The sequence below is a fragment of the Scyliorhinus canicula genome, chromosome 7, assembly GCF_902713615.1.
Source record: "Scyliorhinus canicula chromosome 7, sScyCan1.1, whole genome shotgun sequence".
Lineage (NCBI taxonomy): Eukaryota > Metazoa > Chordata > Chondrichthyes > Carcharhiniformes > Scyliorhinidae > Scyliorhinus > Scyliorhinus canicula.
The window spans coordinates 34,131,808-34,148,816 of NC_052152.1; the positions used below are offsets into that span (position 1 = coordinate 34,131,808).

Sequence of the window (17,009 nt, forward strand, 5' to 3'; positions counted from 1 at the left end):
CGCATACATTGGGCAGATTCTCCGAACCCCGTTGGGTCGGAGAATCGCTGGGGGGCGGCGTGAATCCCGCCCCGCCGCTCCAACACCGGCTGCCGAATTCTCCGGCGCCGGTTTTTGGGCGGGTGCGGGGATCATGCCGTGCTGGTTGGGAGCCGTTGACAGCGCCCCCCCCCCCCCCCCTGGTAATTTTCCAGGCCCCAGTGGGCCGAGCGGCAGCCCGTTTTTGGCCAGTCCCACCGGCGTGGATTAGACAAGGTCCATACCGGCGGGACGTGGCTTGGATGCTGGCTTGCGGAGTCCTCAGGGGGGGCGGGGGGGCGGGGGGGATCCGGCCCGGGGTGTCCCACATAGTGGCCTGGCCCGCGATCAGGGCCCACCAAACTGTGCCGGGCCTGTGCCATGGGGAACTCTTTCCCTCCGCGCCGGCCTCTGTAAGGCTCCGCGATGGCCGGCACGGAGAAGAAACCCCCTGCGCATGCGCAGGAAACACGCCAGCGGGTCTGCGCATGCGCCAGAACACGCTGGCGCTCCTGTGCATGCGCCAACTTGCGCCGGCTGGCGGAGGCCCTGCCGCACGTTCCGGGCGGCCCGTGCCGGAGTGGTTCACGCCACTCTTTGGCATCGGTATGGCCCGCCCCGCCGATTGCGGGAGAATCCCGGCCATTATATTTACATTATATATAATATACACAGATCACCAAGTGCTGACTATAGTGTTGGCCATGTCAAGATCAGGTCATCGACTTCTGCAGATGGTCCAATTGTCTTCAACAGTATAACTTTGAGGTTGATTAATAGGAAGATAGGAATTATGAACAGAAGTAGGCAATTCAGCCCTTCAAACCTGCTCCACCATTCAATTAGATCATGGCTGATCTCTTCCTCGTCTCAAAGCGACCTCCCTACCTATCCCCATATACCTTTAACCTGTTTTTTTTTAAATCAGAAATATATCTAACTCCCTCTTGAAACCATTTAATGACTCAGATTCCCCCGCACTATGGGGCAGCGAGTTCCACAGGTTCACCACCCTCTGCGAGAAGTAGTGTCTCCTCATCTCAGTTTTAAATCTACTGCCTCTCAACTTATATTACTTATATTTATGGGCTGGATTCTCCGATCCTGCGGCTATGTCCAGAGGTTGCATCTGGTCTCACGACCAAAATGTCGGCGGCGCCCCCGCACCGATGCTGCGTCCAGTGGGGGGCTAACAGCCACAGCACATAAAGCCCCTGGCTTTACCTGCTGATACATACATGCCCACGACAGCGGCCTGCGGTTGCCGCGCCTTACAGCATGGCCTGGCCTGCCAAAAACCGCCTCCCTGTAACCCACCTCACCACCCGCGGACCACCCCCCGTACCAGTGCCCCCAGCCCCCGCTGAAATCCCCCAGGGGCTGGTTTTGCACAGGGCTAAATCGCTGGCTTTGAGAGCCGACCAAGGCAGGCCAGCAGCACGGTTCAATTCCTGTATCAGCCTCCCCGAACAGACGCCGGAATGTGGCGACTAGGGGCTTTTCACAGTAACTTCATTTGAAGCCTACTTGTGACAATAAGCACTGTTCATTTCATTTTTATCATTTTTTTCAAATGGCTCCACCCCCCCCCCCCCCCCCCCCCTAGTTCCGGCGCTGGACACGGTTCAGAGCCGCCACGCAAGGTTTACGTAAATTGAGAGGACTCGCGACCGATGCCTTCGGAAAGTCGGCCCATCGGGGGCGGAGCATCGGGGGAGGGCCTCAGGTGACGTCCTGAGGCCGTCCCAACGACGTACGCCTCGAGTATGCCGTTTTTGAGGGGGCAGAGCATCGGAAAAATGACACCAATTTTGGAGTAAAAATATGGGGCGCGATTCTCCGCACCCGCGAAAAATCGCGAAACTGTCGTAAAAAACGGGCGCGTTTTACGACGGTCGGGAAGGGTCCATTTCCCGACGTATTCACTTCCGGGAAATGGGCTAGTAACGCGGCCGTGTCAATCACGTGCGCAATGACGACGGAACGCGGCGACGACACGATCACGCCCACGTGACGCCGCCCGACGCCGTAATAATGCGCGGGCGAGCACAGAATCTGTCGGCCATGATGTCGGAGTCCAGGAGAGCTGCACCTCGTTTTGTGGAGGCCGATGTCGAGACTCTGCTCGATGCTGTCGAGCATAGGAGGGGCATCCTCCGCCCGCAGAGAGGGCATCGCCAACCTGCCAGCGCGGTACGCCAGGCCTGGCGTGAGGTGGCCGCTGCCATCAGTGTTGTGGGGCAGAACCCTCGCTCTGCAGAGCAGTGCCGGAAAAAGCTACACGACCTCACCACGGCTGCCAGGGTAAGTGCCAAGAAGGTGCCCCCTGGTCACAACCATCCGTCCCCCCCCCTTTACCTAATCACCCACCTCCCCCCCTGGCACGGGGGGTGGAGGGGGATTGGGCCAGAGTTATTTGAGGATGGTTCACAAAGTTGTCACAGACCCAGCGCTCTGGCCCCGTGGAGAGATGCAATCGTCTTATGACAACTTGACCCCCAAACTGTGCCAGTATCTGAACGGACTGCTGATACCTGCCGTATTGTAATGGTCTACCTATGTACCCTCCCCCAACAGGCCAAGTCCGCTCACAACAACCGTGAGCGGCACAAGACTGGAGGGGGTTCGCCCAACCTGCACCCCCTCACCACCTTGAGCAGAGGGCACTGGACCTTGTTGGGGGGTCTGCCACCCGGGATGTCGCGCTATGCGAGGTTGGCGGATCTGCAGCAAGTGAGACAACCCTCCTTGACAAACACCCACCCCTCCCCCATCCTCTGTCCCTTCACACACCCTGCCCACTGGGATACCTCCCCCATCCTCTGTCCCTTCACACACCCTGCCCACTTGAACACCTCCCCCATCCTCTGTCCCTTCACACACCCTGCCCACTGGGATACCTCCCCCATCCTCTGTCCCTTCACACACCCTGCCCACTTGGACACCTCCCCCATCCTCTGTCCCTTCACACACCCTGCCCACTGGGATACGTCCCCCATCCTCTGTCCCTTCACACGCTGCCCATTGGGACCGTCCAGCGGCCTGCCGAGCAAACCTAAATAACCCGTCTCATTCTCTTCCCTAGGACGTGATGCCAAACACCAGGGCCGTCTGGCTGCAGACGGACACAGGCATCTGCCGCCACCTCACCCGGGGCCGCACGACAGAGGGTGCCCGATCAGCGGGGAGCCCCATCCTCCCCAACCCAATCTGCGGATCAGGAAGCCCAGAGGGTGGCGAGAACACAACCCCCGGAAATGGCCAGGGATAACCCTCCGGACTCTGAGCGGCCCCACACCATTGAGGAGGGGCTAAATTGCGAAAACATCGGGCTTGCGGCACTGCTATCTCCCACAACATCCATCATCCCAGAGACACTCACCCGGCGGGCCTATTTAGTGATGAGTCTCCTGGGTCACAGTCTGGTTTGCACATCACAGCTGAGCAGGTACAGCAGGTAGAGGTCGGAGCAACCGAGGGCCCGGACTCGCGGATGCCAGACCAGGCCCAGGATGCAGCTGGCTCCCAGACGTTTTCGGAGTTCCTGGAGTTTCTCAACCCACCCGCACAGCCGATGCCTCAAGAAACCCAGGGAAACAACGACGGGATGAGGGCTTCCTTCCAGACTCTGCAGACGCTGTTAGAGGAGTCGAACCGCGTCCACGAGCAGGGAGTGGTGCCGCTCATGGCAGAGACCCAGTCCGACACTGCACGGGTGGCATCCGCAGTGGAGGCAATGGGTCAGGTGATGCAAGGCATTGGGGTTCATATGCACACGTCATCCTCGGCCCTGGACAGGGTTGCCCTCTCACAGGCAGCAATGTGCCAGAGGCAAAACGACATTGCCGGCGCCCTGCAGGCCTTGGCCCAGTCTCACCAGGTCATTGGCCAGTCGCAGCAGTCAGTCGCCGAGAGCATCAACCGCCTGACACATGTGCTGGATGGCGTTGTGCACTCACAGGTTGAGATCGCACAGTCCCTGGCGGGAATGGCTAACTCCCTGGACTCCGTCTCTGCAAACCTTCGGATCCTGGTGGATACCGTTGCAGGCCTCCAGGACTGGCAGCGCCAGGTGTCGGTGGTGCGACGGGGCACCTCCCCGCTCGCACCTCTGTCCCAAAGTGAGGCCCGGGGGCCACCGGGCTCCCCGAGGGAGGAGGAGGTTTTGGGGCCCGTCCCATTAAGTCCATCACGGGACGTCCCGGAATTCTCGGCCTCCCCCCGTCCCATCCCTGGTGCATCGGGTGGGCAGCAGGCAGAGCAGGGTGGCACAATGTCACCCGAGACGCCCGCAGAGCAGCCTGGCCCATCAAGGCCGGGTCGCCCCAGGAAACGCTTGGCCAAGGAGAAACGAGTCGAGGGGGGCGATTCGCAGCAATCCTCCTCCACTCCTGCTGTATCATCTGGGGAGTCACTTAGACGTAGTGGTAGGGCCCGTAAGGCAACTAAGATAGACACTGAGTAAGTTGGCACGGGTGAAGGGCACAGTTTAGTTGTAGGGGCTAGGGCACCTGTAAATAATTGTTAACATTAACGCACTGTTCCACCTTACTTGTAATACCGTGTGATTGTTCCACAGCCACAGGATTTGTGATGGTGACCGAGTGTCGCTGGGGTTGACGAGTGGTGAAACTTCGGTGCCGGGTGTGCAGTCCCTGCCCCTCCCCCCCCTCCCCCCCCAACCCCTCCCACAGCTAGCCCACGCGGGCACGTGATGGAGTGTCAGTGACGATCTCAGCGGCCACCAAGGTGGATGGTTCAGCTATTGCCATGGGTCAGACTCTCTCTAACGATTCTGAGCTCACAGCTGATCACACCCGCTGACACAGCCATCAATGTTGTGCCATACCGTCTGGACCCAGTGGTAAGGGTGATGTCGGAGTGGAGCAGGGTACACTGAGAGGGGGTGGGGGGGGGTTGTGGTGGTGGAAGTTGTGTGTTGACCCTCTGCACGACTAGCGATGCAGGTGGTGGTTTGGTGTTCAGCGGGGACGTCACATGCGATGCGTGAACCGTGCTGCCACCAAGGCGTCACGTGCCCGCCGTCCTCGCCGGGTCTGTCGTGCCGCCTCCTGGACATCACCAGCACCTGGGTCGTGTCTGCGTGCTGCGCCCGCCACTCCACCAGCCTCCTCCTCCTCCCTCTCCTCCTCCTCCTCCTCCTCTGTGCTGGCACCACTGCCACTGGCTTCTCCCTCCGCCTCCTGCAGCAGGCCATCTCCCCTCTGCATCGCGATGTTGTGCAGCGCACAGCAGACCACTACAATGCGAGCGACCCTTTCGGCCTGGTACTGCAGGGCCCCTCCGGAGCGGTCCAGGCACCTGAATCTCATCTTCAGGAGGCCAAGGCAGCACTCCACCACACCCCTGGTTGCTGCATGGGCCTCGTTGTATCGTGTTTCCGCATTGGTCTGAGGCCTCCGTATAGGCGTCATCAGCCAAGACCTCAGCGGATAACCCCTGTCACCTAGCAACCAGCCCCTCAGCCGGGGGGGACGTCCCTCAAACATCGCAGGGATGAACGACTGCGCCAGTATGTAGGAGTCATGCACACTCCCTGGGAACCTTGCAGAGACGTTCATGACCCTCATGTGGGGGTCACATACCACCTGGATATTCATGGAGTATGTCCCCCTTCTGTTTGTGAACATATCCCTGTCCCCTGCAGGCGGGCGCATGGGGACGTGAACACAGTCGATTGCCCCCTGCACCCTCGGTATCCCGGCCACGCTGGCAAATCCACGAGCTCGTGAGTCTTGACTTGCTTGGTCCTCGGGAAAGGTGATGTAGCGGTCCGCGATGGCATAGAGGGCGTCGGTCACATCCCGGATACACCTGTGGACCGATGACTGGGAGATCCCGGAGACATCCCCGCTCGGAGACTGGAAGGAGCCGGTAGCATAGAAGTTAAGAGCGACCGTCACCTTGATGGCAACCGGGATCGCGTGTCCTCCCCCCGTTCCACGTGGGGCGAGGTGCGACAGGAGTTCGCAGATATGTATCACCGTCTGCCTACTCAGCCGGAGTCTCCTCCTGCAGATGATGTCCGTCATTGTTAGGAAAGAGACCCGGACACGGTACACCCTCGGCTTTGGTCGTCGCCTCTGGCGCCGTGGCTGCACCCTCACTCTCTCCTCTTCCTCTTCCTCCTCATCCTCCTCCTCCCCATGCTGCTCGACGACTGGCAACTCCTCGGCCCTTCCCTCTGCTGCTGCAGCTGGCCCTGCATCCACTGCGGGTTGTGGCTGTGGATGCTGCTGCATCGCCAAATGCAGTACAGCGGCCCCAACCACTGCGCAGAACATAGGCGTTCTGTTCACATACATTGTGCTAACCTACAGAAGGGTGGTGGGGGCAGAGAAACGGGACATGTTAGACGGAGGTTAGTCAACACCTCGGCAGCTGCCTGCCACGGGATACCTGTGTGTCCCGGTGGCCTGGTCGCGCTGCTGACACGCGGGCAGCCTAACCCCTGGTCACTTTCTGCATCCAACGGCCAGTAACTATGTCCTCCTCATGGGTGCGTCAGTGGCCTGTGGCCGTAAGCCACAGGGCAACCAGCGGCCGTGTCCTCGTGACCGGCACTCCATGGCATGGTGGCAGACATTTTGTTACGGGGTTGGACGGCTCACTCGCTCACTCTCTACCTAACCCCCCCCCCACTCCCACTGCCCCCCCATCTCCCCCGCTCCCCCCCCCCGTCTCCCCCACCTCCTCCACTCCCCCCCCCATCCCCCGTCTCCCCCCTCCACTCCCCCCCTCCCCCCCACGTCCCCGCCCACTCCACCCCTGTCCCCCGCCCCACTCCCCCCCCCGTCCCCCCCACTGCCCCCCCCCCCCCGTCTCCCCCACTGCCCCCTCCGTCTCCCCCACTGCCCCCCCGTCTCCCCCACTGCCCCCTCCGTCTCCCCCACTGACCCCGCTCTGGACCCCCCTCCCGTTCTCAGGGATGCCTTCTCCGTTGTGGCCAGACTCGAGCGGTGCGCTGAGCGGTGCGCTGAGCGGTGCGCTCACCTCCTCCAAGCAGTTGTCAGCCAGCCCGACTGGTTGACGAACTTAAATAGCAGGTGTGTTTCACGCCGTGCAAACAGGGCGCGATGATGTCGGGACTTCGGCCCATCTGGGCCGGTGAATAGCGGGGGGGGGGGACTATTAGTGGCGAATCTGGTCGTGTCGGGGGCGGGAAGGAGGCGTTTGTCGGGAATGGCGACGCCGAGATTTTGAGGGGTTCAGAGAATAGCGGGAGGGCGTCGGAACAGCGTCGCCGTAAAAATTTGCGACGCCCGCTATTCTCCGAACCGTCGTGAGTCCGGAGAATCGCGCCCATGTTCTCTGGCTGATTGCCAAACGCAATTTTGGAATCAGCAATCTGAGAATCCCACCCATGATCTCTTGTTCTAAATTTTCCCACAAGGGGAAACATTTGGTCAACTTTTCCTTTATCCATCCCTTTCAGTATTTTATATCCATCGAGCAGCTCTGAGAGGCATCCTTCTAAATCCAGTGAGAATAAGCCCAAACTGTTTAATCTCTCCTCATATGTCAACCCCTTCATCCCCGGAATCAATCTGGTGAACCTCCTCTGAACTGCCTCCAATGCCACCATATCCTTCCTCAAATAAGATGACCAAAACTGGACACAGTACCCCAGATGTAGTCTCAACAACACCCTATACAATTGCAACAACACTTCTCTGCTATTATACTTGGTCCTTTTACAATAAATGCTAACATTCCATTTGTACCTGCATACAGACATTCTGTGATTCATGAATAAAGACACCCAGATCCCTCTGCCCAGATGCATTTTAAATCTGCTTTCCATTCAGATAATAATTTGCCCAACAAATTTTTTTGGCCAAAATGGATAACCTCATACTTATCCACATTAAACTCCATCTGCCAAATTTTGTCACAATCTCCTAGCCTATCTATGTCAGTCTGTAAAATTTGTATCTCCTCTTCTCTGCCTGCTTTCCCACCCATTTTCGTATCATCCGCAGATTTTGCTAAGTTACACTCTGTCCCTGCTTGCAGATCATTTATATTAATCTCGCAGGTTTATGCGATCGAGTGGCTCACATGCTTAGTTACACTGCCACAGACAAGGTTAACAATAGCAAAGCAACTTACAACATTGAAAGCTATGTACTTATAGAAAACACACAAGCCAAAAAATTATTCGATATACATACATATGTTGTTTAAGTTAAAGGGGGAGAAGTGTTGTGTTCAATTGTTCTGTGTTTGATTATATGAGTCCTTATTATTGATACTCACTCTGCTTGATTAGTTAAACATATGTGGACTTAGAAAAGTAAACAAATTGTAAATGTTGCTGGAAACTAAACAAAACCTGTAAGTAAAGTTTATTTGCACATAGAAACTGGTGAGTTATGTCTGCATTGCTTCAAGATACAACAAACACAACAGTCATCACATGGATGACAATTTTACCTACCCTACAGGCAACATGTTAATTTAACATGTTCATGAAGCAGCATTCCATCTTAATTCTCAATAATGAAGAAATGACTTAAACCCTCCATTCCTGTAAAACCCGAGGGTTCATGAATTAATAAGAAACCACTGAAAGTAGCAGATAATTCGGAGATTACATAGCTTTGCAGGGCATTTAACTCACCCGTTGAAAGGGTCTGCTACAGTTTTAACTGGAGAAGAAGTTAACATAATGACAACTTCAGTGGAGCAGTTTCTCACATCACACCGTAACACCTATGAAGAAAGACTGGTGAAATTGTAATCATCAACATATGCAGCGGAGTCGCAAACACGATCAAGTAATCTCAAAATGTCAATCACTACCTCATGTAAATCAAATACTTCTACATTTTCATTGTGGGGAGTCGTGAATGCCAGCAAGCATTGGGGAAATGCAGGAATTAGAGAGGAGCACAAGGCATCAAGAAAAGTAAAAAAGCACATCATTTCAACTTGGAAATGGTTTGAGAGGCAGACACAGAATTGTGTTGCACAGAATTAAGAGATGGTAATATTACTGCGGGATTGCTACAGACCTCCAGGTCTGGATCAGGAACTGTGGGATGAATTGAGGTAGTCAACCACTAAGAGACCAACTACAGGGCAGGGTTCTCCCAACGGGAGTCTAAGTGCCAACGCCGGAGTATAAACCAGAGTGTTGTACTCTGGCGTCGGCGCCCGATCCCAGACCCCTATTCTGGTGCTTCCGTGGGGCTGGCAGGGGCATGGAACGATTTGTGGGGACGGGGCCTCGGTGCGGCGTCAGAGACCCGACACCACGTAAAAGACGCGGATGCGCAGTTGGGCCACGCCATCCTGCGCATGTGCGGGTAACTTCCTACACGCGCCGGCCCCAACCCAACATGGGGTCGGTATTCAGGGGTTGGCCGCGCGGTATGTAGTCCCAGGGCAGGGGAAAGAGTCCGGCCTGCCAATCGGTGGGCCCCGATCGCGGGCCAGACCCCATCGGAGGCCCCCCCCGGTGAAGGAGCCCCACTCCCCCCCCCCTCCCCCCCACAGGCCACCCCCTGAGCGTTCCCGCAGAGTTCCCGGCAGCAGCGACCAGGGGTGAACAGCGCTAGCGGGACTCTGTCGTGTCAGAACGGCCGCTCGGCCCATCTGGGCCGGAGAACGCGCCGGCGCAAATGGTGCTGATTCGCCGCACCTCAGAGAACCGCGCGCCGGCATCGTGGCGCAGTAGCTCCAATTCTCCGGCCCGGCGCGGGGCTCGGAGAATCGGCCCCACAATAGCTGCAGATTTCAATTTACCAGAAATTCACTTGGACGGTCTGCACCTGGGCAGGACTGGAACTGATGTCCTAGGGGGGGTGTTTGCTAGAGCTGTTGGGGAGGGTTTAAACTAATGTGGCAGGGGGATGGGAACCAATGCAGGAAGTTGGAAGGTAGTAAAACAGGGACAGAAGCAAAAGGAAGTAAGGGGAAAAGTGCAAGGCAGAGAAGACATAGTCAAAAATCAAAAAGGGTGACAGTACAAGGTACAGTAACTGTGGGGAGCTCAGTGAATAGGCCCAGTAATACTAAAAGGAATAAAACTGGAGCTGTTAAGATTCAAAACAGGTTAAAGAAAACCCAACATAAGTGTACTTTACCTGAATGCTCGTAGTATTCGGAATAAAGTAAATGAGTTGATGGCACAAATGATCGTGAATGACTATGATTTAGTGGCCATTACTGAAACATGGTTAAAGGATGGTCACGACTGGGAGTTAAATATCAGAGGGTATCAAACTATTCGGAAGGACAGAGTGGATGGTAAGGGAGGTGGTGTTGCTCTGTTATTTAAGGATGACATCCGGGCAATAGTAAGGGATGACATCGGTGCTATGGAGGATAAGGTTGAATCCATTTGGGTGGAAATCAGGAATAGTAAGGCGAAAAAGTCACTGATAGGAGTAGTCTATCGGCCACCAAATAGTAACATTATGGTGGGGCAGGCAATAAACAAAGAAATAACTGATGCATGTAGAAATGGTACAGCAGTTATCATGGGGGATTTTAATCTACATGTCGATTGGTTTAACCAGGTCGGTCAAGGCAACCTTGAGGAGGAGTTTATAGAATGTATCCGCGATAGTTTCCTAGAACAGTATGTAATGGAACCTACGAGGGAACAAGCGGTCGTAGATTTTGTCCTGTGTAATGAGACAGGATTGATTCATGATCTCATAGTTAGGGATCCTCTCGGAAGGAGCGATCACAATATGGTGGAATTTAAAATACAGATGGAGGGTGAGAAAGTAAAATCAAATACTAGTGTTTTGTGTTTAAACAAAGGAGATTACAATGGGATGAGAGAAGAACTAGCTAAGGTAGACTGGGAGCAAAGACTTTATGGTGGAACAGTTGAGGAACAGTGGAGAACCTTCCAAGCGATTTTTCACAGTGCTCAGCAAAGGTTTATACCAACAAAAAGGAAGGATGGTAGAAAGATGGAAAATCAACCGTGGATATCTAAGGAAATAAGGGAGAGTATCAAATTGAAGGAAAAAGCATATAAAGTGGCAAAGATTGGTGGGAAACTAGAGGACTGGGAAATCTTTAGGGGGCAACAGAAAGCTACTAAAAAAAGCTATAAAGAGTAAGATAGGGTATGAGAGTAAACTTGCACAGAATATAAAAACAGACAGTAAAAGTTTTTACAAACATATAAAACAAAAAAGAGTGGCTAAGGTAAATATTGGTCCTTTGGAGGATGAGAAGGGAGTTTTAATAATAGGGGATGAGGAAATGGCTGAGGGACTAAACAGGATTTTTGGGTCGGTCTTCACAGTGGAAGACACAAATAACATGCCAGCGACTGATAGAAATGAGGCTATGACAGGCGAGGACCTTGAGAGGATTGTTATCACTAAGGAGGTAGTGATGGGCAAGCTAATGGAGCTAAAGGTAGACAAGTCTCCTGGCCCTGATGGAATGCATCCCAGAGTGCTAAAAGAGATGGCTAGGGAAATTGCAGATACACTAATGATGATTTACCAAAATTCACTAGACTCTGGGGTGGTCCCGGTGGATTGGAAATTAGCAAACGTGACACCACTGTTTAAAAAAGGAGGTCGGCAGAGAGCAGGAAATTATAGGCCAGTGAGCTTAACTTCGATAGTAGGGAAGATGCTGGAATCTATCATCAAGGAAGAAATAGCGAGGCATCTGGATAGAAATTGTCCCATTGGGCAGACGCAGCATGAGTTCATAAAGGGCAGGTCGTGCCTAACTAATTTAGTGGAATTTTTTGAGGACATTACCAGTGCAGTAGATAACGGGGAGCCAATGGATGTGGTGTATCTGGATTTCCAGAAAGCCTTTGACAAGGTGCCACACAAAAGGTTGCTGCATAAGATAAAGATGCATGGCATTAAGGGTAAAGTAGTAGCATGGATAGAGGATTGGTTAATTAATAGAAAGCAAAGAGTGGGGATTAATGGTTGTTTCTCTGGTTGGCAATCAGTAGCTAGTGGTGTCCCTCAGGGATCCGTGTTGGGCCCACAAATGTTCACAATTTACATAGATGATTTGGAGTTGGGGACCAAGGGCAATGTGTCCAAGTTTGCAGATGACACTAAGATGAGTGGTAAAGTGAAAAGTGCAGAGGATACTGGAAGTCTGCAGAGAGATTTGGATAGGTTAAGTGAATTGGCTAGGGTCTGGCAGATGGAATACAATGTTGACAAATGTGAGGTTATCCATTTTGGTAGGAATAACAGCAAACGGGATTATTATTTATACGATAAAATATTAAAGCATGACGCTGTGCAGAGAGACCTGGGTGTGCTAGTGCATGAGTCGCAGAAAGTTGGTTTACAGGTGCAACAGATGATTAAGAAGGCAAATGGAATTTTGTCCTTCATTGCTAAAGGGATGGAGTTTAAGACTAGGGAGGTAATGTTGCAATTGTATAAGGTGTTAGTGAGGCCACACCTGGAGTATTGTGTTCAGTTGTGGTCTCCTTACTTGAGAAAGGACATACTGGCACTGGAGGGTGTTCAGAGGAGATTCACTAGGTTAATCCCAGAGCTGAAGGGGTTGGATTATGAGGAGAGGTTGAGTAGACTGGGACTGTACTCGTTGGAATTTAGAAGGATGAGGGGGCATCTTATAGAAACATTTAAAATTATGAAGGGAATAGATAGGATAGATGCGGGCAGGTTGTTTCCACTGGCGGGTGAAAGCAGAACTAGGGGACATAGCCTCAAAATAAGAGGAAGTAGATTTAGGACTGAGTTTAGGGGGAACTTCTTCACCCAAAGGGTTGTGAATCTATGGAATTCCTTGCCCGGTGAAGCAGTTGAGGCTCCTTCATTAAATGGTTTTAAGGTAAAGATAGATAGTTTTTTGAAGAATAAAGGGATTAAGGGTTATGGTGTTCAGGCCAGAAAGTGGAGCTGAGTCCACAAGATCAGCCATGATCTCATTGAATGGCGGAGCAGGCTCGAGGGGCCAGATGGCCTACTCCTGCTCCTAGTTCTTATGTTCTTATAATAACATCTTTACTGGTAAAAGCAGAGAAGGGCTGTCCAGAATTAATAAAAAAGACTGTTTTATGACTTTGCTAGTAATAGGTTTAACTTCCAGCAGGCATTTTATAGGTGCCTCACAAAAGGCTAATACACAAGATAAGCTCACATGGGATTCGGGATAGTTTATTAGCTTGGATAAAGAACTGGCTAACTGACAGAAGGCAGAGAGTCGGGTTAAATGGGTCTTTTTCTGGTTGGCAAGATGTGACTGGTGGGTTGCCACAGGGTTCGGTCCTAACTAATTACAATATATATAAAAGATTAGATGCAGGGATTGAAGGTGCCACAGCCAATTTACACATGGCACTAAAATAGGTGGGATAATAAGTTGCAAAGAAGAAATAAGAAATGTACAAATGGATATAGATAGTTTAGGTGAGTGGGCCAAAATGTGAAAGATTGAGTTTAACGAGGGTAAGCGTGAGGTTGGTCAGAAAAATGGAAAGGCAACTTGTTATCTAAATGGAGAGAAACCACAAGAGTATTTCAGTGCAGAGGGACCTTGGTAGTGCACGAATGGCAGAAACTAGCATGCAGGTACAGCAGGCAATAAGGAAAGCAAATGGAATTTTGGTCTTTAAAGCTAAAGGAATAGAAAATAAAAGTAGGGAAGTATTGCTGCAACTGTACAAGTCATTGGTGAGGCCACCACAGTTTTGGCACCCATTACCTTATTTGAGGAGGGATGTAGTTGCAATGGAGCAGTTCAGTGAAGGTTCGCTAGATTGATTCCAGAGATTAGGGAGTTGTCCTATGATGAGAAATTGAGCAGTTTAGGCCTATATTCTCTTGAGTTTAGAAGAATGAGAGGGGATCTAATTGAGGTAGATAAGATGATAAATGTATTGACAATGTAGAAGTAGAGTGGATGCTTCCTCTTCTGGGGCAATCTAGAATGAGAGGTCATAGCTTTAGGATAAAGGGTAGCAGATTTAGAACAGAGATGAGGAGAAATTACTTCTCTCAAAGGGTCATGAATCTGTAGAATTCACTACCCCAGAGTGCAGTGGATTCCAGGACATTGTGTAAATTTAAGGAGGAGTTAGACAGCTTTTTAATCAGTAATGAGTGGAAGGGTTATGGAGAATAAGCTGGAAAGTGGAGTTGAGGACGAGATTAGATCAACCATGAGCATATTGAATGGTGGAGCAGACTCGAGGGGCTGAATTGCCTACTCCTGCTCCTCGTTCTTATGTTCTCAGGGAAGAAACTATTCTAAATCAAAAACTCATGACTGAATACAAGCAGCAAAAAATATTGAATTGAACTTTGGAAATAATCGCATTGCTCAGGAAACATCATACTGAAGAGCACGTCATAAATATTTACCTGTCGGCCGATGACAAAGTAAAGTTTGTTGTACAGCCAGTCAACAGAGAGATCACTGATAAATCTGTCACTCCGATAAACCAGACGATAATGGTTAGAGCTGCCAACTGATAATGCCCATATGTGTGGCCCCTCAGAAATGTAGAGCTCTTTCTTACGTATGTCACCAGATATTCCTAATCCATCAGCAGGTGGGAGTGGGGGGGGACACAAATAAGCAAGTGTTTAGTTAACTTTCTGAATTATGGACTAGGTGTAGATCATTTAGGTCCTTCAGATAGTTTCACCATTCAATAAAATCAAGGCTGATCTACACCTTGAATCCATGAGGCCATCTTTGATCTTTGATCCTGTGATTTTCTTACCTAATTAAATCTATTAATCTTAGTCTTAGAGGTTTCAATGATCCAGAATTATCAGTCCTTTGGGAGTCAGAGTTCCAGATTTTGCTATTTTTTCTGTGGGAAAAATATTTCCTGACTGCTCTCCTAGCTGTAATTTTAAGATATGACACATTGTTCTGGAATCCCCAACTAATGGAAATAGTTTACCTGTATTCACCCTGTTGAACCTCATTATTATTTTAAATGCTTTGACTAAATCATCTCCCTTCTATTGAATTATGCTTCAGCTGGTTTGACAGGCTATATATACTAGCACAAGACTCCTGCATCAGGAAATGGCAGCACTACCATGCATGCAATGAATTATAAAATCGAGGGCTACACGTGGAGATGATTCATAGAATTTACAGTGCAGAAGGAGGCCATTCAACCCACTGAATCTGCACCGGCCCTTGGAAAGTGCACCCAACCTAAGCCCATGCCTCCACCCAATCGTCATAACCCAGTAACCTCAGCTAACATGATTAACATGTTTCATGCTCAGCCAAAATGTACTTTATTTCCAAGTTTTCAATTGATTAAATAAAATTAATTGAACTATCACCAGCTTTGAAGGTTCAGCAGTACAAGAAAATCTGTTGTACTTTTAATGGCTTGTGATAAGAATATCAGTGATAGCACGATTTTGCTATTTAACTATATTGGTTAATGAATCTGTTTCTCAAGGTGAGAGCTATCTATACTAGGAACTAAATGATTTCCCCACATTGTGCATGTACCAACATCGTTAATCACTCCTTTTTAAACTGCCCCAACAACATACCTTCACCAAAACCTCAGAAGACCACCTAATGGCACAAATGTTCAAAGTGGGGGTGAAGCATTCTAATAAAAGCAAATTACTGTGGATGCTTAAATCTGAAACGAAAGAGAAAATGCTGGAAAATCTCAGCAAATCTGGCAGCATCTGTAGGGAGAGAAAAGATCTAACTTTTCGAGTTCATTCTAACACTGACACCAAATTCTAACCTTATTTGTACAGAAAAAAGATCACCAAATAGAATCCCTACAGTGAATTTAGCCCATCAAGTCCAAACCGATCCTCCAAAGGAGCACAGTACCTAGGCCGACCCATACTCCCTGCCCTATCCCCACCCATCCTTTTGAACAGTAAGGGGCAATTTTAGCATAGCCAATCCACCTAACCTGCACATCTTTGGACTGTGGGAGGAAACGGAGCACCTGGAGGAAACCCACGCAGACGTGGGGAGAACGTACAGACTCCAGTCACCCGAGGTCCAAATCGAATCCTGCTCCCTGGCGCTGTGAGGCAGCAGTGCTAACCACTGTGCCACCCCGAATTCCTAGAGACCCAAAATACAACTGTGCAGCTTTTATTGCGTTCACTTTATAGAGACAGGCGGGCATTCAATCTATCGCATCTGTGCCAGCCCTTTAAAACAGCTACCCAATTAGATCAACTCCCTCACTCTTCCCCCCCCTCCCCCCGGTTTTTCATTTTCAAACATACATCAAATTATCCACCTTTTCAAATAGTGCATTCCAGCTCATAAGAACTCCATTGTATCTAATCTTTATTGCTTTGCCAGTTATCTTTAATTTATTTTATTTTGTTAATGCTGCAGGAAATAAAATAGAAAATAGTTCAGCGAAGGTTTCAATGTCGTTAATTGATCAAACCTACTGACTGTAGATGACTCAGCCAGGAAGCTGGACAGCTTGTTTGTATCCACAAGAAAGGAAGGAATTAACTGTACCAGTGATGCTGTGAGTAATCCAATCTGTTCTGGAACAGAACATCTCCTCCAAATCTCCAAGTTTACTTTCATACAGGGTACTTTGTCTCGACAGCCAGAGTGCCAGACTTCCAGACAGCTCTGCAAAAAATTAAATTACTTGCTTTTAAGTTCATTTTTAAACAAAGCAGCAGTACAATTATTTTTATTGCAATCCTTAAACATTTCATCATTTAGGCTAGCTGAATTTCAACACCTCAATTTCCATTTTCTTACTCATTTGCCTTTCTCCAAGAGGTGTATAAGCTCTGAGTCACAAATTTATTTTGCAACTGCCATCGGTAATGATTCATAGTCAACACAACAGACATGATTCAAATGCAATGAGTTGAACACTGATTTTCTTCCCGCTGCTGAAATGTATACGTTCACTAATGATTCACAGCCAGCCTGACAACTGGCCAAACACAGCCAAGTGAAGTCACAACTCTCCAGAAATTAGGCTGCCAATTTGTGAAACGATG

At 50.5% G+C, this 17,009-nt stretch overlaps 1 protein-coding gene across 9 annotated transcripts in view; it reads right to left on the reverse strand.

Annotated features, from left to right (window-relative positions):
* ros1 (c-ros oncogene 1, receptor tyrosine kinase) overlaps window positions 1-17,009 on the reverse strand; it is a 335,442-nt gene that overhangs the window by 260,041 nt on the left and 58,392 nt on the right. For all 9 annotated transcript variants that reach the window (XR_005461254.1, XM_038801721.1, XM_038801720.1 and 6 more), the window contains 3 exons: window positions 16,507-16,626; window positions 14,385-14,560; window positions 8,663-8,754 (listed from right to left, as the gene is read on the reverse strand). Coding sequence is in view for 8 of the 9 variants with exons in the window: in XM_038801721.1 (XP_038657649.1) it covers window positions 8,663-8,754; window positions 14,385-14,560; window positions 16,507-16,626 (388 nt within the window). In the remaining variant the exon portion in view is untranslated. The remainder of the gene's footprint in view (window positions 1-8,662; window positions 8,755-14,384; window positions 14,561-16,506; window positions 16,627-17,009) is intronic.